The sequence below is a fragment of the Myxocyprinus asiaticus genome, chromosome 25 (assembly GCF_019703515.2).
Source record: "Myxocyprinus asiaticus isolate MX2 ecotype Aquarium Trade chromosome 25, UBuf_Myxa_2, whole genome shotgun sequence".
Taxonomy (NCBI): domain Eukaryota; kingdom Metazoa; phylum Chordata; class Actinopteri; order Cypriniformes; family Catostomidae; genus Myxocyprinus; species Myxocyprinus asiaticus.
The window spans coordinates 27,570,001-27,595,422 of record NC_059368.1 but is presented as its reverse complement, the minus strand read 5'-3'; the positions used below and the strand labels follow the sequence as shown (position 1 = coordinate 27,595,422).

The window sequence follows — 25,422 nt, the reverse complement described above, 5'->3', positions numbered from 1 at the left end:
TCACGTTACATACCTACATTTTTGCAAAATGATTTTTTATATGGCTTGCTGTAGTTTCCTGGTGAAGTAAACACTAGAGGTGCTATACACAAAAACAATGACTTTTATTCACTTTCACACAAATCACGAGCAAACCTGCAGATTATCAGTTCATAAACACTTACTTTTCGCTCTGTTCCTCACACAATGCATCAACATTTTTTATAAAGCAAGACTTGTAGGGCGATACATTTTATAAGGTTATTTGAGCACTGTCAAGCAAACAGATGGAGCGTCACACTTGCAATGTAAAGGACCGAGGTATGAATCCTAGAGCATGAGAGTTGACATTTGCAACAAAATGAACTGGCTGCTTCAGTATTCACATTAGATTTTTAGAACAATACTGGTTAGGTTTAAGAGGGAGGTATTTTTTGATTATTTAAAACATTGTCTGTTTGGGAGAACATTTAATTAGCTTTTAGTGCCATGTATTGATACACGTTAGGAACCACGTAATATAATTTTGCAAAAATGTTGCCGAAGTAATGTAATTTTCATTAGATCAGGCTCCAACTGAGAGTCACAAAAAAGTCATAAAGATGATGTAAAAAGGTAATTAAATAGGTAATTGCACCTAGAAATGTGTCCAAACATTGTATATTTTATGACTGGTTTACTTATTTGGGCAAATAGTATGCACTGGCACTGATTTCATTAAGATTTATGAGCGCCTAAATCATTTTAGTGATTTACCATGTTGCACATCCCAATTTAGCTTTGTAATAGACTTCAGAGTAACTTTTTGAGCGAACATTTAATGACAGAGGAACAGTGGGAAGCGCAAAGATGAATCAAAGAGGAAAACATGCAATATCTTTATACTCTCTTTGATGTTTGTGCATCTTTATGCCTCAATTCAATTATGTGTAACTCAATTTAATTTCATATTGCTCTCAGTTTAATTCAATTCAATTCCATTACAGCAGACTCCCCTTTTCTCTCATCTCACCGCCTGTTTTTCCCCCTCTCTCACCCCCTCTGCCTCTCAGTCTCCCAACATGTCTCCATCAGAGTGCAGAGTGTGATGTTTTCAGAGATATAACAGCTTCCCGCACAGCCTGGGGCCATACAAACAGCCTGCGACAGCCTCACAGGGGCCTCGTGTCAAAGTATAGTAACCATGATGAGCACAGTTCCAGAGAATTCTCAGTGGGACATGGTGATTTCATCTTTTTTTTCTCTCTCTCTCTCTTGTTAGTTCACAGTGGAACAGCGTGTACAACGCTTGATGTATTTTTCCATAGTCCAGTTACTGTAAGGGCAAACTGTCATTGCACCATAGATAGGACATCTGTCAAGTAGAAATAAGTCAGGATGGTGATCCTATACATTTTTTTCTTATAAATTGTCTCATATTATAAGTTTGGATATTTTAAGAGGCAGTGGTCCCATGAAAACCAGAAAGTAATCGCATTCATATAAACAATGATAAGTGCAATTTAGAGGTTGCTTTTTCACTCTAAAATATTTTTACTCCACTGACTGTTAGGTTTAGGGTTGGGGTTTGGGTTAGGGAGTAGAGCTATTAAAATATGCATTCCTGTTTATGTTATTACATCACTTACACTAAAAATACAACTTGGCGCCACCCTGTGGACATTCCACACCAACAACTCTGCCAGCTTTGGCCACTGGGGGCAGTGGTTCAAATTTCAGTAAGCACAGACCGATTTCAGCAGCAGTACATTTAAACTCTTGTCGCCGATTTCACAGTGCGATCAGTCTGACTTTCCTTTCTCTCCCTCAACTGTCGTATAATGCTTATAAAAAATAAAAATAAAAATTAAAATTGCGTTATGCCTTGAGCTGTTTTTTGAGCATCCCACCACAAGCATTGCATTTTTAAAAACGAAATGTCAACTTAAAAATTATCTTAAAAAAAAAACACTTTTTCAAAACCCAGGTGTTCTGTTCTATTTCTTTGTGCTGCATCCAGCTGTTTTTTAACACAAGAACGTGTCTTATTTAAACCAACCCCTAAGAACTGCTTCCGTTCGTGGTGAGAAAAATCCAAAACAAGCCAAATTATTCATGGCTTTCTTAAGACTAATAAGTCGACTAGTAATTCAGACAACCCACTGACTAATCAATTTTGAAAATATGTCGTTTTTCACATCCCTTAAACACACAGTACACCTTGCATTAGCCATGTATTTTAAGGACATGAGGCATTGTAAATTAGAACAATACCGATCTTGGGGATTTAAAATTTTGAGCTAGGACGAGGTGCCGCACTGTCAACTCAATTGCACCATCTGTCGAATCTGTATCACAAACATTCAACATCCCATAAACTCAGACTCAGATTTTTCCCCCGAAGGATACAGCGTCCCCAAAGGAAGTTTCTCATCAATCTATTAATGGTGTAGGATTAGCAGACTGTGTCCTCCTCTGTCGGGAGATACACAGCCGGCTCTGGATGCCTTGCTGTCTCTGATCCTGTGATTGGCACCTTGATGTGAGTCACATTGAGCAGGGACCTGCATCAGTGTGAAGGGGAATCCCTTACCTTCTGACACCTAAAATGGCTTTCCTTGCTGAAAGCATGTATCACTGTCTCATTTGCGCTGCCGTTGTGTTTTCTGGGTAGACACCCAGAATTAGACTGGCCATAGGGAGCACCAGGACTTTTCCCTACATACCCCATTTTAGCGCCACTGCACTTGTGGCGCGGCTGTCAATACCTTTTTTTTTTTCATATGAAGTAAATATACTGTAGAAAGATTTAAAGGGAGAGTTCATCCAAAAATACAAAATCTGTAATTATTGACTCAACCTCATGTCTTTCCAAACTTATTTGACTTACAAAAGATGTTTTAAGCTGTCACCATTCACTCTCATTGTAAGGGAAAAAAATACGCAATAAAAAGTGAAGGGTGACTAAGGCTATAATTCTGCCTAACATCTCTTGTGTTCAACAGAAGAAAGTAATTTGGGTTTGGAATGACTCGAGGGTGAGTAAATAATGACAGAACTTTAATTTTTGGATCAACTAACCTTTAAAAGTGACCACCACCACCACCAGGCCAATCTCATCTTTCACCCACCTAAACTTTTATAATATTGATGTTTTTTAATTAATTGCACCATTTAATTGTGCTTCATTTTCAATGTAATTACGGCCATTTGAGACACATCAAAGTACAGTGAAAATCAATATAATAAACGTATATAAATTAGATCAGGGGTGGGGATCGTTTTTCCCCATTAAGGGCCATTAGAATATTTATGTAATTATTCGTGGGCAATACAATTGCTTGCAATTTCTGATTGTGGGTAAAAAATTAGTGTACGCATTCCGTTACGTGCTCACGCACCAAGAATAAACACTGAAAGGTCTTTCTATTATACAATGTTTTGCGTTGTTATCATTTAAAATAATTTTTAATAATTACTTTAATTGTATTTTTCATGTTTTTTTTTTTTAGTTAATTGAATCAAGACCATTATTATTATTTTTCTTTTTTTTGCTTTTCAAATCATTTCTCAAATGGCCTCGCGGGCCGGGTAAAATGGTCTCACTGGCCTTTTACGGCCCTGAAGCCTGACGTTCCCCACCCCTGAATTAGATAATAAGCAGGCAATAGTTTTTATTATATGCATATGTGATATAGGGGAGACTAAGGATAGATTTCACATGTCGACAAGTTGTCACAAGGGCTATATTTCAGAAACTATCAAGTTTGAAGTCAAAAGCCCAATTATTCCCATTTTAGATTACTCCAATTTATTATAATTAGTCCAGTACTACAACATGCCCAACTACTGGTGTTCAGTGAACTGTTTTTTCCCTCTGAGCAATAATCGTGGAAATGGTCAATGGCTTTTTTTTTTCTTTTTTTTTGTAGCCAAGATTTCAAAAGTGCACTCAGTAATGTTTTGAAGTATGTCGAAGTATGGCTTACAGTGACACCAAGGGGCCTGGTGTCACTGTAACGCAGTAGTTTCCAGTTACCAATGCCACTGTAGAAATTCACTATGCACAGTAAGCCAGGATTAATTTCATCCATGAATGAAAGTGTCCAATAACAGGGCAGTTACTGAAATTAAGCGAGTAGTATTCAGCTGGTCATGTGATACTAACATGGCCACCCCCATGAGGCACCCCTGCTCCATGTAGAAACTGCTTTTATAAGGTTACTGATATGACTGAACTCTTCATCTCAAATGAGTGGTCATGATTTTATACATATGTTTTAAAATTAGGCCTACTATTCATTTCTTTAGGAGTAAAACTTTTTAAATGAGGAGGAAAAAATACTGAGTTTACCTTTAGGGTATGTGCAGAGATAAACTTCAAAAAATAAACCTACCCTGAGAAACATTCACTAGCGCAACTAGCCCTGGTCTCCTTTATATATTTGGGGATTATACACTGTGGGTTGTTTTGGGTCGGCATAGGTCTTAACCTGTTTATTAAGTCCGTGTCCACACCTGGTACACAAAGTTGTTGAAATCGTGCACAGTTACAGGATTCCCAACAGAAATGGCAGAAGAACTACAAAAGGTTTCAAAAGGGAAAAAATAATGCTAGTAATGAGAAAATTTCAGTCATCTGTTGTTGCATCTCTCTTTCTATCTCGCACTTGCTCTTGTTTCTGCTTTGCTTCTCTGCTGTACTGCTGTGTCTCAGTGGAGCTGAGCGAGACTGACCTCACGATCGACTGCTAATACAACAGTCATCGCCTCACAGCACCCGCTAGAAACAAGCATGAGGAGGGGGTCTGTGTGGGAGACAAAGAGAGTGGGAGAGTGAGAGACTGTGTAGGCACTGAGGGATAGAACGAGAATTTGTGGTTAGGCAATGCGCCATGACTGTGCGCTATGTCTTTACAATCATCATAAGGGTGCTGAATCTTATCTGTGGCCATATATGCCCAAACTGTGTGTGTACTCATGTAAGGATAAGGGAGATCCATGTAAATTAAGTGGTGCAAAACATAATTTGTTATTTATGTGAGAAATAGGTAATTGCGCTAAAGACATCTGAGAACCACGTCTATTCTCGGCTCAAAGTCTAAACGCAATCTATGTATTTGCAGTTTATAGCTTTTACTATCAAGTGTTATCAAAGTGCATGTCCAAACTCTGGAATTACAGTGGAACATAAAATTATGTCCCGGACAATTACACTTAAAGGGTTCATCCAAAAATGTAAATTCTCTCATCATTTACTCACCATCATGCCATCCCAGATGTGTATGACTTTCTTTCTTCTGCTGAACACAAACGAAGATTTTTAAAAGAATATCTCAGCTCTGTAGGTCCATACAATGCAAGTGAATTGGTGCCAAAATTTTGAAGCTCCAAAGTCCACATAAGGGCAAAATAAAAGTACTCTAGACAATCTTCTGAAGCGATATGATAGGTGATGTTGAGAAACATAAAAAGTTAAGTCATTTTTTCTTCACTTTCACTTTCTCCTTCTGTTTTTGGTGATTCAAAGTCTTAACGCATATCTCCCCCTACTAGGCAGGGAGGAGAATTTATGATAAAAAATTACTTAAATATTGATCTGTTTCTCACCCACACCTATAAACACATGGATTTAGCCACTGGAGTCATATGGATTACTTTTATGCTCTCTTTATGTGGATTTTGGAGCTTCAAAATTTTGCCACCCATTCACTTGCATTGTGAGGACTTACAGAGCTGAAATATTCTTTTAAAAATCCTAATTTGTGTTGAGAGACTTTCATTTTTGGGTGAACTTTCCCTTTAATACTAGCAATGATAGCCTTGTGAGTCAGTTTAATCAGGATCGATGAGATTATTTATATTTACATTCTCAATAATTTAACAGAGCCCGTCTTGACGAGCGTCACCTTTTCATGTGTTTATAAAGAGTGTGCTCAAGATGTAGCGCCCTTATAATAGGGCCCTGTATGTGTAAGTATACGTGTGTGTGCTTTTTTTTTTTTTATAGGAAACTAATAGGAGAGGATGGGAAAGGTCAAAAGGAGAAAGAGACAAAGAGGTTGAGGAAGTGTCATAGGCAAGTATCATGTTTAAAGGAATAGTTCACCCAAAAATGAAACTTCTCTCAAAAATAATTTACTCACCCTCATGCCATCCCAGATGTGTATGACTTTCTTTCTTCTGCAGAACACAAATTAAGATTTTTAGAAGAATATTTCAGCTCTGTAGGTCCATTCAATGCAAGTGAACTGTGACCAGAACTTTGAAGCTCCAAAATGTACATGAATGCAGCATAAAAGTAATCTATATGACTCCAGTGGTTTAATTCATATCTTTAGAAGCAATAATTAGATGGCACTAGGAAGTGTAATCGAGCTTGAAATCATGATTGTCAAGTAGACTGCCGATGTCAAGATTTATAGTGAAAAAGGAGTTACATTTTGGTCTGTTCTCACCCAAATCCAATTGGATTGCTTCAGAAGACATGGATTAAACCACTGGAGTCGTATGGGTTACTTTTATGCTGCCTTCATGTGCTTTTTGGAGCTTCAAAGTTTTAGTCACCATTCACTTGCATTGTATGGACCTACAGAGCTGAAATATTCTTCTAAAAATTTTTGTGTTCTGCAGAAGAATGAAAGTCATACACATCTGGGATATCTGTAAGTAAAAGAAGAAAGAATTTTCATTTTTGGGTGAACTATCCCTTTAAGTGTCTATTCTCCTGATGTTGAATGCTGCTACTCATGAGTGATAGTGACGTGATTTTCAGTCTGTGCTGTGTTTCTAATGCCATCTTGACATGGGAAAGGCAGCACAGATGCTAGACTAGAATCTAGAACAGGTTAGAATTCGAAGTGGCACATACAATACACAAAGGTGCATTTACACAGAAATAATGCAATTAATGCATATTTTAAATATAAAATTATGAATACTGAAACATAAATGACGAATGCTGAATGAAAATAGAAAATTATTAAAACATGAAATTAGAAATTAAAAATTAAATGTGACCTGCTCCATCATTTGGAGTCACTTTGACCCAGAAACACATTTTGAGTTTTATGCACTGAAGTAAAAAGTGAAGTAACCGCTGGCTGAGACTTTACTTTGAATTTTAGTGCATAAAACTCAAAATATGTTTCAGGGTGAAAGTGACTTAAAATGAAAGAACATGTCACATATGCACTGCCATGACAACGTTTAAGGCTGCACTGATGCTGCATTTTATTTACAAAAAAAGTAAAGGTACGTCAGAGCTGGCATTTTTTGTCTTTTATGCAACATTGCTTCTTTACATTTTGAGCAAACAAAGAGCCTACTCTTAACTTGGCTCTATAAAGATGCCTTAAGACAGATATACTGACATATAAAGAGTAATTTAAAAGTATGTTTCACCACATGTCTTACTTAACCACATCCACAGGTGGAAAGAGTAGTGTACCAGGATATGGAAAAAAAGAGAACCCATAATATTTCACTTAAAAGGACTTTTTGGATAATTAAGACATGAAAGAAGTATCCCACTACTTCAAAGGTAACAGTCTGGGTTTCCTGCAAAGTAAAAAAAAAAAAAAAAAATATCCTTTTGTGCATATGCTTTTTCATGAAAGAATCCTCAGATTATGATTTAGCATGGAGCTACAGCTTGAATTTAAACATCACATTGGTGTGAGATTTCCTTTTTGGATTTCTTCCAAGAGCAGGATTGGCTGCTTAAGACAGCACAATGTCACCCTATCTGGGGATGTAAGCAATTACAGTCAACTCAAAACAAACAAACAAATAAATAAGTGGGAATGCCAAGTCTCCCCAACACATGTACACAGTGAGAGAGAAAGAAAGAAAAATAGAGACCACCAAAGAGGTAGACTGAAAAAAAGGAAAAGGCAAGGAAGGAAAAATGAGTGAAAGAAGGAAAAGGAGAGGTGGGAAATGACTGCAAGAGAAAGAATCAGTGAAAAACAAAGTAGATGCTTCTGGCACATGAGTGGAGAGCAGTGTGTATGGTTTTAAGGCATTACATTTTAGCACCATCAGCTTGAATGGTCACTGCGATGCTCTCCATTAAAAGTAGGTCAGTTTTAGCACTAAGGCATTGCTAGTGAGAGGGTCGTGTCCACATTTAATGCGCTATCAAAAAAGGGTTATTTTCCCCATTGCATTGCTAGTGCCTTTTTTATTACTTTCATTCTTCTGTGAAACAGAAAAGAAAATACAGGTTGAATTTTCACCATTCACTTTCATTACATCTTTTTTCCATACAATGAAAGTAAAGGTGACTGAGTTATTCAGCGTAACATCTCATTTTGTGTTCCATGGAAGAAAGAAAGACATACAGATTTGGAACAACATAATGACATCATTTCCATTTTTGGGTGAATTAACTCTATTTTGTGCTCTGAAGTCCACTTATAATATTAGTCAAGGTGTCTTCCACCAAAAAAGCTACTGTATCTTTAAGACTTCTATTTGTAAATGATCTGTTACTGGCTTATCTCCTAATACTGGTGTAGTTCACACTGTCATTCATCAGGACGGGCCAAGTTGCTAAATACGGAAAAGGTGCTGATATGTAAATGTGGGCGGTCATATGTAAATGTGCTCATAGCTCTGACGTCATAATTATGCACTGTAAATGATTTACTGTATAATATATATGTTTATAATGTATGTATAATATATGTTTACACTATATTGCTGTCAATTTGCAAATTAGTCTGCAACAGAGACAAAGTAGTTTTACTGGGCATCACTATTTTGCATATCACTGAATATTCCAAATATCATTATTTTGCAATACACAGTGTACTCTTTTCATTCTTTTTAACTCATATTAAACCATTACTGCAAGCACACTGTAATTTAATATACAGCACACAAATAACTACCATAATTAATTTTTACAGAACATACAAGTATACGGTCCATGCTGCCCTGAGGTTAAAGGTGATTGATTTATATCCAGACATCACTTAAAACGTCGATCTCAGACCCTAAACAGAACAACAGTACAGCTTCTGCAACACAGCAGCAATACAGCTGCTTCCCTATCCCTGACAGCCTGCAGCCAACTCCTTACCATCTGAATTAAAATCAGAGGTTCTTTCTTCATGGATATATAAATAGTACACTTTCATCATGGCTTGATAAATTACTACATCAAGTGTATTTTACAAACTGTCACTCGTATTCACAATCAATTCCCCCTAAAGAGACTGAGGTGTCTTTTCTTTTCTCTCTGCATATAATGAAGAAATATCATCAGTCATAGAGCTAGTTCTCTTAATAGCAGGACTGCCTTGAAAGTATTCAATGTTTTTCCCCCTCTGTGAATTAACATGCTCTTATACAGATTTAGACTACCATTACAAAACTGCTCACTGTCAGCTGCCTATTTAAGATTTAATACTCTGTTTGAATGCTCACTGTTCAACTCTTGTTTTGCATGTTCTCATTTGAACGATCTCTTGTTGTGAAAGAGCAGATTCATGTACAGTATATAAGCTGAGGATAGAGACGGCACAGAGCAGGGAGTCTCTTTCTGCTCCGCAGGGATGTCTAAACCGGATTCATCTGTCCCACACTTACTCTTACAGAAATAGTGCAAACAATTATGTAAGTGGATGAATGCTGCTTAAAAAAACAGAATTTTTTGGTATGCGTTTCGGAATAATCTCCCTCTCTGCTGTTGAAAACAATCTCCCTGACGTCTTATTCCTGGCTTGCGGATAAAAGCTATCAGATTTTGGGATTAATAATGCAATGTGGAAAAAAAAGGAATGGGTTTTCTTCAATGTTCCCTCTAATTTTTGATGTTGCTGAACAAATCCTATTTCTATTGGGCGGAACCTTCGGCCACCTGAGCGGAACACACACACACACACACACACACACACACACACACACACACACACGAAGTCAGAAGTTTACATACATCTTAGCCAAATACATTAAAACTAAGTTTTTCACAATTCCTGACATTTAATCTTAGAAAACATTCCCTGTCTTAGGTCAGTTAGTATCACTACTTTATTTTAAGAATGTGAAATGTCAGAATAATAGAATTATTTATTTCAGCTTTTATTTCCTTCATCACATTCCCAGTGGGTCAGAAGTTTACAAACACTTTGTTAGTATTTGGAAGCATTGCCTTTAAATTGTTTAACTTGGGTCAAACGTTTTGGGGAGTCTTCCAAAAGCTTCTCACAATAAGTTGCTGGAATTTTGGCCCATTCCTCCAGACAGAACTGGTGTAACTGGAGTCAGGTTTGTAGTCCTCCTTGCACGCTCATGCTTTTTCAGTTCTGCCCACAAATTTTCTATCAGATTGAGGTCAGGGCTTTGTGATGGCCACTCCAATACCTTGACTTTGTTGTACTTAAGTCATTTTGCCACAACTTGAGGTATGCTTGGGGTCATTGTCCATTTGGAAGACCCATTTGCGACAAAGCTTTAACTTCCTGGCTGATGTCTTGAGATGCTGCTTCAATATATCCACAACATTTTCCTACCTCACGATGCCATCTATTTTGTGAAGTGCACCAGTCCCTCCTGCAGCAAAGCACAGCCACAATGTGATGCTGCCACCCCCATGCTTCACGGTTGGGATGGTTTTCTTCGGCTTGCAATCCTCACCATTTTTCCTCCAAACATAACGATGGTCATTATGGCCAAACAGTTCAATTTTTGTTTCATCAGACCAGAGGACATTCCTCCAAAAAGTAAGATCTTTGTCCCCATGTGCACTTGAAAATTGTAGTCTGGCTTTTTTATGGCAGTTTTGGAGCAGTGGCTTCTTCCATGCATCTCCTTCCTGAGTGGTATGATGGCTGCGTGGTCCCATGATGTTTATACTTGCATACTATTGTTTGTACAGATGAATGTGGTACCTTCAGGCATCTGGAAATTGCTCCCAAGGATGATCCAGACTTTTTTTCTTTTTTTTCTGAGGTCTTGGCTGATTTCTTTTGATTTTCCCATTATGTCACTGAGTTTGAAGGTAGGCCTTAAAATACATCCAGAGGTACACCTCCAATTGACTCCAATTAGCCTATCAGAAGCTAACTGGCTAAAGGCTTGACATCATTTTCTGGAATTTTCCGAGCTGCTTAAAGGCATAGTTAACTTAGTGTACGTAAAGTTATGACCCACTAGAATTGTGATCTAGTCAATTAAAAGTGAAACAATCTGTCTGTAAACAAAATAGATGTCCTAAACGACTTCCCAAATCTATAGTTTGCTAATATGAAATCTGTGGAGTGGTTAAAAAATTAGTTTTAATGACTTCAGCCTAATTCACAACAGTGACAGCTCTGTTAGGCTGCATTTGTGTGTTTACACTGCAACATCTTATGCACAATTTTGACACATACATGATTTCTTGTTGCACCTGTTTGCATTCACGTAAGATATAAGTGACTGTTTATTTTAATCACTCGCGGGACGGACATTGACCATGAAGCACATTAAACTGTTTGGGTGTGCAGCCGCATATCCGCATTCACCAATTCACAATAGGATGTGTTGTTTCACGACTTAATAATGTGTATTTCCACCTAATTTTCACACAGGATTTCACTCAAAGCTTCAGCTCCATAGTTTGAAGTTTGTAATTCCTGCGCCACTAGCATTAACAAATGGAATTGCAACAAACAGAAAGTCCTGCCCCAAACTCAGTCCATTGATTGAGCCAATGTTGCTGTGTCTGTTTGGTCAGGATGCTCAAACAAACGGAGCAATGCCCTGATAGCACTACAGAGCCACAGTGTTCACACTTTTTGGAGAAATCAACCAACAAAAGGCTTACTTATGGATGTCTCTGCATATTAAGCTGGGATAGGAGAAGACATTTTAAAGTGCACCTATTATGATTTATAAACGTGCCTAATTTTGTTTTAAAGGTCTCATACAATAGATTTACATGCATCCTAGGTTAAAAAACACTGCAGCATTAACTTTTTTCCCAGTGTCAAAAACGACTCGTTCAATGATCCATTCTAAAGGATTTGTTCTAAACTCCTCCTTTCAGAGAGCCTACTCTGCTCTGATTGGTCAGATGTCCCAGTCTGTTGTGATTGGTCTACCGCTTACAGCGCGTGTCGGAAAGGAAACGCTCACTACCATATCCGAGTTTCTGTTTTACCTTACCAATTTGAGCCCGAGTCCGATAGTGATACATCGGAAGATCAACCCGAACCACCATCGCAAGCATGACGAGAACAGTACGTTTTTCAGTGGTAAGTTTATATGTAGTTTGACAGTAACGTGAGTTAGCCGGTTAGCAGAGGCTAACAGCTAACAGGCTAACAGCCTGCACTGGCAGTACATGTAAACAGACCAGAGGCGGGTTTTTTGTTATTAAATTACATAGGTTAGTACAGGAAGTAATCTGGAATTACTAACGACTCATTTCAGGTGTTCAGAATCGGTTCTTTCTTTTGCGAGTCAATAACTCTATTTGTCATGCACATTGATTTTTGAAACTTTGCAGACTTTTTTACATTCACAAACAGCTATATAACACACTACATGAAAGGTAATATTTGAAAAACCATAATAGGTGCTCTTTAACATTTAACATGTCTGTACATGTGTCTATAGTTTTTGAACCAACAACTAAACTCATCGTCATCGTCATCATCATTTGAATGAACAAGTCTGAGATCACATGTATATATGTATAATAGAGTTTAACTTGTATTAAACCCGAAACTCTCCTTGTACTGCAAGACTCAAAATCTATGAATTCGTGTAAAGTCTCAAAGCAGTGCTGGTTTTGATGGTCATGTGCTGTTCTCACTTCATTCTCAAAAGTTTGAACAAATCTTTTTGTAGAGTTTTGTGTGTGTGTGTGTGTGTGTGTGTGTGTGTGTGTGTGTATAGATAGCAAATGTAGGAAAAGTCACCAAATCTCATGCCACTGAGATGAAGGAAACAATGTTTTTTAAGTAAACAAAGTTCAAAAGGGGTCATTTTTGACCCCAGAGCTATATAAGGGTTAATCCCATGATTGATATACAGCAAAGTGCTCCAAAACTCTTTTGTTTTCATCTCCACTCATAATGTGATGTTCAGCCAACTCTGTTATGTGTGTGTGTTTGGAAGTGCGTGAGCTGTAGCTCCTGACCCCCAAAAACTACCGATCTAAAGAACATTTTACGTGTTATTTGGAGTTCAGGCTCAACTTTGTAATTGCTTGCTGTCATAACAACTCAGAACAGTTCATGATAACAACATAACTAACCTTGGGCCATCACTTCATGTCATCTACCCAAAAGACAGTAAATAAAGACGGTCATTGCGACTTTGTGAGTATCAGCACTAAGGAGCCACATGTTTTTGTGTTTGGCAATATGTAAAAATTTGACATGCTAAACATCACATTTTCTGCTAAAAACATACACAGATATGAATTAAAACACTGGAGACCGGAAAACTAAAACAGACTTACATTATGAATCATGGAACACTTCCACGTTCAGGAAAAAGGTGATAATATTACTACCAAAAATGAATTATTTTAAATTAAGCCATTAAGTCATTATGATAGGCTGCAACCTAATTAGTTATCTGTAATCTAATAATTTTACTGTGATGTGAAATTCCGCAACTTAACTACTGTTTGTTTCCTTTAAGTTGGGTAATTTTCACGAAACCTGTCAAGAAAATGTCCTGGTCCAATTTTACTCAAAAATCAAAATTGCATTTTGCATAAAGAAATTGAAGGCTATTTTTAGGGCCATTTAGGCCATTATTTGCATGACAATTACCCACATTTTACACCCCAATTCTCATTACCACAATGCAAAACATTATGTTAATTATAGTATTATCATTACCGCAACGTGAAAAAAATGATATTATCTAAATTGTAAAGAAATGTACATATCATAACAGTATTCCCTTGGTACTGCCTTTAATTTGATCATATATTAATTGGAAAAATCATTGTTCAACAGCATCTTTTTTTCCGTAATACTATGTTACAGTAATGAAAATCATAATTGAAAACATTAGGAATAGTATAAGCAAAATGGCAGTATGCTTTACAGTAATGAGAACTGGGGGGTAATATGTGCTTTAAGTGTTCCGAAAAAATAAAAAGAAGTCAGAATCCAAAAAAATATTAAATGTCCTAAATTTAAGCTTAATTTTCATCATGCAAAATATAATTTCAGAAATGTTTGTTTCTGATTTGGGGTTAAACATGACCAGAATACTATCTTGACAGATTCTGTGAGAATCACCCAGTTATTGTTCATTGTAGGTCAAACTTTTTACAGTGTGGCAATTCTGTATGACCCATTTTGCATATCTGGTCTTGGTTGACTGAAGGTAGCTTTGCGTTGTGTAAGTTGAGTATGTTATGTTTCTATTCAAAAGAGCAAGGACAATCTTCTATTAACTATTAAACTAACTACTATTACTAAATTTGTGGAAGTTTGTTTTTTATTTTCCTTGTGAGTTTGAAGCAGTACAAACAAGAGTTAAATTCAGTAAGAATTACTGCATAAGGGGTAGTGAAAATTAAACTGATTAGTCATAATCGTAAAACCAGCTGGTGTGATCCAACACGTACAAATTATTCATATCACTCTGTGGTTCAATCTGTAAACATACTCACAAATTAGTTGCTACAATTTACTGCCAAGATGATAGAAACACACATAAATTACCCAAGACGGTCTTCACACCAACACATGAACACGAAGTGAAAACACTCACAAACTAGTCATAACACTCCATTGTGCATCTTATAAGCAGGACAGAGTCAAACGTGACTGCATCATGTAAATCTCTCCCACCTCCAATGCCAAGGTTGTCTTAGCACACAAGCTGCGACAATTTATCATACAAACTGGCCTACCTACATCTATTACAAACACACATATGTATGTATACTCTGCAGCAGATCTCTATGACACAATCATGTATTGCTTCCAATTTGGCAAGGTTAAACCACCTTTGTGGGTGAATGAATAGGCTACATTAAGTGTGGCTGGTCTTTGAGTATGTCTAGTCTCTGAATATGTTCTACAATTTTTGCAAGGTCACTGGGAATACAAAACTAGTAGAGTTTTCAGTAAGCACATCTGAGGACAAATGTGCTTACTTAGGTACTCACTAAACCATAAAGGCTGTGTTAACTAAAAAAGGCTCTTGAGGAGGCAGTTGAACTATGAAATGGCACCTAAAGAGGTACATAAAAAACTAACCAGCAGTGCCCAGCACTAGAGACCAAAGGTACGTCCTGTTTTGCATACTTCAGCACTATTCTACGCCATTTTGTAGTATAGATAGTGTGAGTAGTGTGTTCACACTGAAAAATGTGAGTAGTGTGTTCACACTGCTTCCCCTTTGAACATTTCAATATATAGTAGGGCTGTCAATCAATTACAATTTTTCATCAAATTAATCGCATATATCAATATTTGTATACAAAACAAAAAACGATATAAAATATTTTTAGAAAATAAAAATATCTACATATAATGATTAAATAATTATAAATAGTTCTATTAAAATTATATATATATTAATAAATTATATGAATACACTAATATTAATATATTCATATTTCATTTAATTATTAATTAAAATTGAGTTTTTAGGATGCTGTGTCAAAATATACATCATTTGAAACTCAGAAAAACACATTTCGAGACCTCTGCATTTGGAACTGTGCTCCTTCCAGCTGTTTAAATGCATAAAGCTGCGTTTTTTTTATTTTATTTTTTATTTTTTAAACAGCGTTGCCTGTTTAGCTGGAGTTGCGCTTAACGCCCCCTGCTTTTTTATATAATTAATTCCATTAAATTAAAGCATTAAATAGACAGAGCTTGTATACAGTAAATAATATGACACACAATTTAAGTTATATAATTTGAGACACAACTTATTTTTACATGGCTCATTGTACATATCATGGCACTATTCTTGATGAAATTAACACTAGAGGTGCTACAACAACAAATCACGTCATACAAGTAAACGGCAGATTATCAGTACATAAAGACTTTTTCTTTTCATCCTGTTCTTCACACAACATTATCTTATGACATCTAAACACTTCTACTATAGCGTATGATACGTAAGGCGATACATTTGAACGTCTGCATTACCAACTTAAAATCGTGATCGCACCAATGGGAATGCAGATGTCAAGATTTATAGTGAAAAGGGAGTTACATTTTGGTCTGTTTCTCACCCAAAATTGATTGTATCCCTTCAGTAGACATGGACTAAACCACTCAAGTTGTATGGATTACCGTTATGATGCCTGTATGTCCATTTTGGAGCCTAAAATGTTTGACTTACATTTTATGGACACACACACACACACATACATTTACATCCTTCAAAAATCTTCATTTGTGCTCCGCAGAAGGAAGAAAGTCATACGAGTTTGAGAGTAAATGATGAGAGAATTATAATTTTTGGGTGAACTATTCCTTTAATCTTAAAAAAAAAAAACGAATCTGAGAACATTTCACTCGCTTTTAGCGCCACACAGTGGCCATTTCACCTCGGATCTGCTGTGATACGTGCAAGAAACTACCCAATATCATTAGCAAAAATTATGCTAGTCACATGATGAGATCAGGCTCAAACAACACCATATAGTACCTGACTATACAGTACACCTAACCTGAACCCCTGTGAGACATTTACTGAGTGGTATTTCAAGAACTCAGTGAGACATAAGTAATACACAAGTTGTCAGGTCTGGTGTGTGTGTGGTGGCGTTCAACAGAGCCAATATAAAATGGTGTTCCAAACACTCATTCTCAAACAAACACCATACAAAATATAGTACCTGACTACATACCCTACCTGAGCCCCAGTGAGAGGTGTGACACTAAGAGGGCAAACAGGAGAGAATGGGGACAGTGTGTGTGTGTGTGTTCAAGCTTACTAGAGGTGATGGAGTGTAGAGGGAGGGCTGTGGAGTGTGCTCTAAACGTCACAGATAGGGGGAAAAGTCTCCAATAATGGGTAGGCCGACAGATGCTCCAGTTTCCTGACAGAAATGGAGGTCAAGTAGAGATTTATGTTAAAGGGAAAACAGGCAGCAAGGGAGAGAAGGGAAAGGAGCATATTATGACTTTAACTAGTGGATGGGGAGGCCAGAGCAGCAGAGCAATGATTTTTAGCTAGACAGATTTGGAGAGAAAAATGGCAGAGAAACTACCTTAAAACAGCATTTGTTTACGATTCTCATGCTCCAGCATGTCTGAAATGCCCTGTGTATCACTAATACATAAAATTGTGGGCCTCTAGAACTCAAACCAACATGGAACATATTGTAAGAAATTACAGTCTACCTTACAACTGCATCAACACAAACAACTTTATATTTAAAGGAAGAACAAATGTCCACACATTTGGTGTTGCTGCAGCATTTGGTTGAGTGGCATCTATCGATTATATAATGGCAATTGCAGTGGGCCATCTAGAGCCATCTCGGATGAAAAGGTGCTGGAGCCTCATCAACACAGAGACTTAGTTTACATAACATTCTAAATTGACCCGTAGGTGTGAGTGAGAGTGCCCCAGCCCAGCACCCAGGGCTGCATCAGGAAGGGCACCCGGCGTAAAACCTGTGCCAAGTCAAATATGCGGATCACGGACGGTCCGCTGTGGTGAACCCTAAAGGGAGCAGCCGAAAGAGGAAGATTCTTAGTTTACATTAAGAATGCAACTTCATTCACATCATGAACATAGAAACTTAATTTACATTACTGTCAGTACACTGTGCAAACTGGATATAAGGTGCAGATTTCAGGGGGCCCACCCATACAAATGAAGTTCTGAGCCCAATGAATTTTGGAGACTGTCCTGTTCCCAGGAAATGCAAATACTTACATAATGTGTGACTTGAAAACTGTATACTGTATGTTGCTTTGATTGAAAGCATCTCAAAAATGAACAAATGTAAATGTCCACCAATCATCATAAATATGAACTATCCACTGATTAGCACGGGCCATGATCAGCAGCAGCAATGGTCTATTCCTTCCCTAGTGTAGTCAGGGGTACAAAGTTGCCTCAACTGATTTTTAATTTTTTTTTCCTCTGGAGCCAAAGGGCTGAGTGCATAGTACGTAACCAGCTCATAAAATACACCTTGGGCTGCTTAATCGAGTATTATCTCTCGTTTATCTCTCAAGACGCTTGCGCTGACTGACTTTCAACTCAAGGCTGGTGGAAAAGGCTGGAGGTCTTGGCAGTGGAGCTGGTGCTGCATCAGACTAGTCACTGAAGCCAACAAAGACATCGTCAGGCTTTCGTGCTAAGCATGGATAAACAAACATCCAATTGAAGCTTTTCTCATGGGCTAAGAATCCATCTTATTAAGTGCACAAGTTCTAAGGCCTTTGATGGAAGATTTTTTCTGGTAGTCTGGGGCTGTTGCAGAAACAGATTTGTGGAATCGCACTTCAAAGATTTTTGGTTTTCACATTGAAATCATTTTAAACGTGCACTCAGTGTGTTTTCTTTATTTAAAAAAAGCTTTACTCCTAAAAGGAATTAATAATAATTTTGAAACTTTGAGATGTAATGATACTAGAATAATAAGATAAGCATCATATTATGAATAGACAAATAGATGACAAAAATAGAAATTCTGTAACAAACATTGACACTGCCCTCTTTTCCAAATAAGTGAATGATGACAGATGCTGTCAGTCCCTAAAATTCTGCCTACCATCTCCTTTTGTGTTTCACTAAAGAGGGTGATATGGGTTTAGAACATCAAGAGGGTGAGAAAATGATGAGAGAATTTTCATCTTTGGGTGAACTATTCCTTTAACTTGGCTTAAGCTTAAAGGGTTATATGTCTAAAAATGGATCTAAATGTGAGCACCTTATTCACACAGTTTTAAAAGGAATAAAAAGCGACTTCTTTGATGTCGACTTCTTCTAACCCACTTTCCCTGGCACTTCAAAGCTGGACCACTCTTTTCAAGATGATCTGCTGATGCAGCCAAGCATTTGACCTCAAACTGCCTTTCTACTGACTTTTGCATTTCAAATATTACATTTAATGCACAATAAAATAAGTGTTATCTGTTTTGTGTTGCCAGCAGCAGCAGCAGCGCTTGAGTCATGTTAAAGGGATAGTTCACCCAAAAATGAAAATCCTCTGATCATTTACTCACTTTTATGCCTTTCCAGATGTGTATGACTTTCTTTCTTCTGCTGAACACAAACAAAGATTTTTAGAAGAATATCTCAGTTCTGTTGGTCCATTCAATGCAAGTAAATGGTGGCCAGAACCACAAAGCTCCACAAAGGACATAAAGGCAGCATAAAGGTAATCCATATGACTCCAGTGATTTAATCCATGTTTTCTGAAGCGATAAGTGTGGGTGAGAAACAGATCAAAATTTAAGTCCTTTTTTACTATAAATTATCTTCCCTACCCAGTATGTGGTGATATGCACAAAGAATGGGAATCACTAAAAACAAAAGAAGAAGAATTTGAAAGTGAAAGTGGAGATTTATAATAAAAAGGGACTTAAATATTGATCTGTTTCTCACCCACACCTATCATATCACTTCTGAAGACATGGATGTAACCACTGGAGTCATATGGATTACTTTTGTGCTGCCTTTATGTGCCTTTTGGAGCTTCAATATTTTGTTCACCATTCACTTGCATGGTATGGATATACAGAGCTGAGATATTCTTCTAAAAATATTTGTTTGTGTTCAGCTGAAGAAATAAAGTCATACACATCTAGGATAGCAACAATCCCTTTGAAAAAAGAGCTAAAAGATAGTTCTTAAATCTTTAACTAATATGTACCACAGAAAGCCAGGTTTCAGGTATGTCCCAGTGTAATGAAAATCTTCCTACCTTACAGTATGTAAAAATCACAGTTCAAATCTTCCAGTTCGGTTATTCTTTAGATTATTGGTTTAAAATCAGAGTTATATAAACAAATCCTAAGTAGTATTTTTTTTTTTAAATAAGGTTTTATCTGGATTTCATTGTGTTTATCTTAAAAAAGGCTACATGAAAAGGGATACATGACTATGAAAGATGAGAAGGAATTCCTTTTGCACACACGTGCTCAAAAAGATAGACCAAGAGCGAGAAAGAGATGCTATAGCACCTTTAAAGCGATGACATCATGACAATTGTGAGACATTGATAACAGATGACTTCATCTTTAAACAATGATACACAGCATAAAGACGGAAACATGAACACAAGCAAACATGAATAATGAATGGCATCGAAATCAAGCAAAATTGCCCAATCGTCCAACTAAACTGAACGCCTCCACAGAAATGTGAATGCAGCCACTGCGTCTGTCTGCAGCAGGAAAACTGTCGCATCATTTCTAGCGGATCAGACATAAATACAATATGCCACGGACTATTCCCTACGCCAGATTATTCCCTGCAGCATGCTCCTGATCCAATTCTTTCACTAGATCTCCTATGAGGTCGACGCACACTCTGTAGCTACTGACTGGAATTATTATGCACATCACCTATGGTAATAATTGTGATACAATAAAGACCAAAAGGCCATGATTTGCAAATTGTAGTGATGACACCGAGCTTAAGAAAGGGGGTCTCGGATAGCCTGAGAAACTCGATGTATGTCTCGCCAGTGGTCTTAGAGTTGAGCAGCCTTTTTTCATGCGGGAGGGTGAATGAATCCTCAGAAGCACTGTGTAATACACTATGTACTCTGCCAGAGCGCCCTTACGCATACTAATGCAACTGATTTGAGGTGAGGATTTGCAGTCGATCTTCATTCACAGAAAAGCGCATGATGAGGTTTTGCTGTTTTGCATAACCCAGTGGGTTTTAGATGTGCCACTGCCTGCAGGGAGAGTAAATAGCACGCGTAAAATGGGGGTGCAGGCATAAACGCACTTGTGAGACTGAGCAGGCAAGCACTTTCATCTCATGAGCCTACGCGCACACGGGTTATGTAAGGTGACAGACAAAAAGTATGAAAAAGAAAGTATCAGTCAGGAGAAGACGACAAGACAGCGCTTACCTCCATACTTGTCCCATCTGAAGGATGTGTATGAGCGTCTGCCAGACCCACACAGACAGGCGACAGCACTTGCCCCTGTCGTACACCCCTGTGCTCGGACACGCCGTTGCCATCCGGCTGCTGAGACCCTCCACGGACCCCAAACCGCCCCCCGTGTAATCCTGCACGAACCACCTGAAGCTCAGGATCTGGACCAGAACCGACGGGACCAGGACGAAGAACAGCGTGAGTCCGAACCAGAGGTAGTCCTGCTTGGTGTAGTAATCGACCGCCAGCCACAAATCAGTGCCCACGTCCCAGAAGAAGACCAATAGCGCGAGGACGATCCAGAGGCAATCCAACCACAGGCGCTCCTCGTAAGGGGGCCGCTTGATTTCTCTCCCCTTGCCCAGGAGGTAATGCAGACAGGCGCTCCGACAGCCCCAGTAGCACGACGAGGTGTTGCAGCAGTGGCAGATGTGGAAGGAGCTGCCGTGCCTCGGGTCGTCCTCGCAACTCCCCACCGTCTCGTCCAGGTTGTGCAGCTGGGCGAAACCGGTGACGACCCCCCGACCGTCGGATTTCGCTGCCATCTTGCTCTCCAAAGCTCACACCTCCGGTTCCGAGGCTCGTGACGTCACTTCCCTGACACCTGTTTTTCCAGAGTACCCCTAGTGAGGTAGCCATGTAGTCGTGGGGTGACAGTGATGCCTCCAGAGGCCAGTATGCTTCTCCGCGGCAGAGAGGCTGAGCATCCTCCTCCAGTGCTCTAGTGCAGCCCACAACAGCCTGACCCACACCTGATATAGACCTCGTACCGGCACAGGTCAGAGATTAACTCCTGAAAGCAGTTTGTTGGGACTGCGCTGCAGCTGTCACCTGTACATGTCTGTTTGCAGTATCCCCGCAGCGATACACAGGCAGCGCTGCTCTGTTCCCTGAGCTTCCGGACGCAACTGACTGACTGGAGAGACTGTCTGTCGTACTGAAGCCGTGGCTCCTCACTCATCGATGATGCCGCCTAGTGTTTCGATTTGCGCCCCAGAACTGGAGGTTTGCTGAATGATGTAATGCAGTAGTGAGCGCGCCACTCGTTTTCTTAACCCTTCCAGTATGAGCGGGGAGTCATCGTCATTTGTTATGGCCACTGAGGTTTTTTTTTTTAACATCCTGGATAAAGCTACAATTAAGGGCTGTTCAGACCGAACGCGTTCTTGCTTTAAACATAGACGCAGCGCCTCGAATAAAGCAGAACGCAGGTTGAAGTTCTTATTAAGTTGACACTGCGTCTATAAAGAGGAAATTGCGCTAGAGAGCAAGTTTACATAGAAAAACAATTGAAAAAAAGCGCGGACGGACGCAAAAACGCGTTTGGTGAGAACTGTCACTAAGTGTGCGTAATGGGGTAGTTCTGCTAGGTAGAGTAATGCTAAGGGGCCGTTCTCACAAGTTTTTGCATCCGTGACGGTGACGCAGAGCATGACTTATTTGCAATGTAGGCCTAGTCTTTGAACTGGTCGTAAGCTGTACAACGCCTCTGTGCTGTCCTGTTTGTGACAAATCTCTCTCGTCAGTGAAAACAAGAAAATCCCTGTATATTTGTAAATAGAACAGGAAGTAGCAGTGAAGTTCAAGTAAGATCTATCAAAATAGACATAATAAATATTGTGACAAGCGAACTGTCCTTATGAGAACTCATCTTCGCGCTGTCCGTGGTGCTGAAGCTCCATTAAGCGGCCAGTCGGGACTTTCATTTGCACGCAGCTGTCACTTCGTTATTCCTTTGTGACTGTGTTAAAAATAACATGGGGCTTGTGTCATTTGTTACACTCCTAAATTCAGCCTTTTATTCTTTGAAAACCCATGGCATCAGCAAACCGAGCCACACTCTAAGCTATTTTTCAATGCCCTGCATCGGGTTTCTTCCAGATATCAATAATACTCTCTCACACGGCCAGAGTGTGAAAATAGAGAAGGAGGAAGCATTAGAGATGCTTCAGTCCTATCCAAAGCATTGCTGTTATCCACAGGAAGAAAAAAAAGACCACACACTTAAGCTCTGATTACAGAATGAAGCATGCTTTGTCTGCCAGCAAAGCAGCAAACAGTGTATTAGTGTTGTCCATTGCCACAGAGAAGTCCCGCTCACCCTCCCACAAGCTGTCATGAATCCTCAACACCTGTAGAAGCACCAGGGAAGCATTACCAGGATTAAGACAGTGCCACTGTTACATTACTAAGATCTCACACTACAGTCCCCTCGGCTGCCAATAGGCTTAGATCACTGCATGAGGCACAGATATGACGGCTTTATAGTAATCATAATCTTTATTACAGTGATCCTCAGTTAATTAAGTTGTAAATTGCTCCTTCACAGTCTATTAAAATATGTGTGAGAGAATGACATTCGTCTCCCAACCCTTCCCATTTTATAAGTGTAATTGGTTTCAGTTGCACAGGTCGTTGTACATTAGTGCCTCATCTAGCATTCACAAACAGTTCCAGTGTCTCTACTTTTAATATATGCAGTGACTGTTAATTCTTTGCACCGTACTGCAGGTCTAGTGAGATTTAGTTTTATTTATTTTTTACATTAGAGCATGCTGTCAGTGTCTCTACTGGGTTCAGAGCTCAGAAAACTTCACAGAAATGTTCTGTAAGCAGCACATTCCATAATAACTTGCATTTCTCAGCCTGTAATGTACAAAGGCACTATCAAAGGAGCGCCAAACGCAAAAAAAAAGTCTGGGTGAGATGCAGTGTGTTGCATCTAATGGCCTTTGGGGCCCTTCTGGTGCACTCTGTCATGCCAGAGTGATAACAAACTGACAATTATTCCATGGCCATACAACAGCAATCCTTCACAGACAGTTTTTAAGTAATACTGTATATATAATGGAACTATGTTAGGATTGATTTGCTTTAACATGAGCTTATAATGCTTGCTTTTGTGTGCCTGGCTCCATTGACAGACAACTCTCCAGAGTTACACTTGCAAAAATATCAGCTTAGTCAGGGGAGTGTTTTTCCCCACAAACTGCATGCATTTTTAATGAGAGCAAATGGAGCTGTGTATTTTTTTTATTTTTTATTTTTATTTTTATTTTTTTCTTGGGGGTTAGGGGGGTTCATGGCTCACATGTAATTCAAGCTAAATAATGCAGTGACTATAGTCACTAACAACCCTCAAAAGATGCCAGACACTCGTCTTCCACCTCAACAGGAAGCCACTTTGCTCCCAGCAGGATTCTGCTAAGACTACAGCAGGAGCTGTGTTGCAGATTCATACAGGTGGACAAATGTACATGCACACACACTGTGTTAGTTTATCCTCCTGAGACCCAAATGCAACTGCTGTGTGCATTTTTCATTTCCCTTTTTGATTTGTAATTAGTAGCCCCTAATAAAAAACATTTCTTTTTTTTTTTTTTCTTTTTTTTTAAGATCATAATAGTTTTCCTAAAACTCTGTCCTCATATGGGGACAGCAGGACTAAATTGTGAAATTTTAAATAATACCAAGCTATAGAAAGTCAGATTTTTTTTAAATCAAATTGTTTATTATATTTTCAGGAGTGTTGGTTATTCTTGTTTTTGAGTTGTTACAGACATTACAACTGATTTTCTGTAAAGCTGCTTTGGAACAATGTGTATTGGGAAAAGCACAAATAAAAAACTATACAAATAAATATTATTTGACTTTTACAGTATGTTACAATGTTGTTTTCTACTTTGGCAACAAAATCTCTATTTTCTCTCTTTGCACTGTCAAACAAACAAGTGATAGCAAGTGCTGAAGCATTTTACCAATCAGAAATTAGCATGAATAATTCTGATTAATGGCCAGCATCGTCCAATCAGTGCCAGCCATGTTAAAATAAAATTATACATTAACAATTCTGAATCTATGTACTGATTTCCATTGTCCCATGTCTGCCAACCATACTGAGTGGTCCAAACATCATCTGCAGCCTGAAACTGAACTTTTGGTCGAATGTTTGGAATGAATGCACTTGGCTGCATAGGAAAGCTATAGGATGCTCCCTTGCTCCCTATTTAGTGAATGACTTAACTTCCAGTGTGCTGTTTGTCTGCACTGGTCTCAGAAAAGTTTGACATTCAACTTATTTTCATCCTAACTCCATATAAAGCCTCTGAAAGCAATATTTTCCATCTTTTAAATGCACCCAATGATTCTTAATGTGATATTGCACAGTGAATATAGGATTTCTAAGGGAACAATAGCCCTATGGTCCTCGTCTGCGGTCATTGTGTTTAACAGCGTGCCATTTCGCGATAAACCATTTAACTGTTCAAAATGGCATATCATATGAAAGTAGAGACAAGGTTTCTTACCAGATGTAGTTTTGTTGGCATTTCTCTCAAAGACAAACCCCGCTGTGATCAGCGCCATGTTGTTTTGTCACATGACTCGGTTCATTAAAAGTTTAA

General features: G+C 38.5%; 1 protein-coding gene across 1 annotated transcript in view; it reads right to left on the bottom strand.

The window, feature by feature from the left end:
* LOC127416220 (XK-related protein 6) overlaps positions 1-21,564 on the bottom strand; it is a 73,216-nt gene extending 51,652 nt beyond the window's left edge. The window contains exon 1 of the mRNA XM_051655440.1: positions 20,993-21,564. Within this exon, the coding sequence (XP_051511400.1) occupies positions 20,993-21,564 (572 nt within the window). The remainder of the gene's footprint in view (positions 1-20,992) is intronic.
* Positions 21,565-25,422: the final 3,858 nt, after the last annotated feature.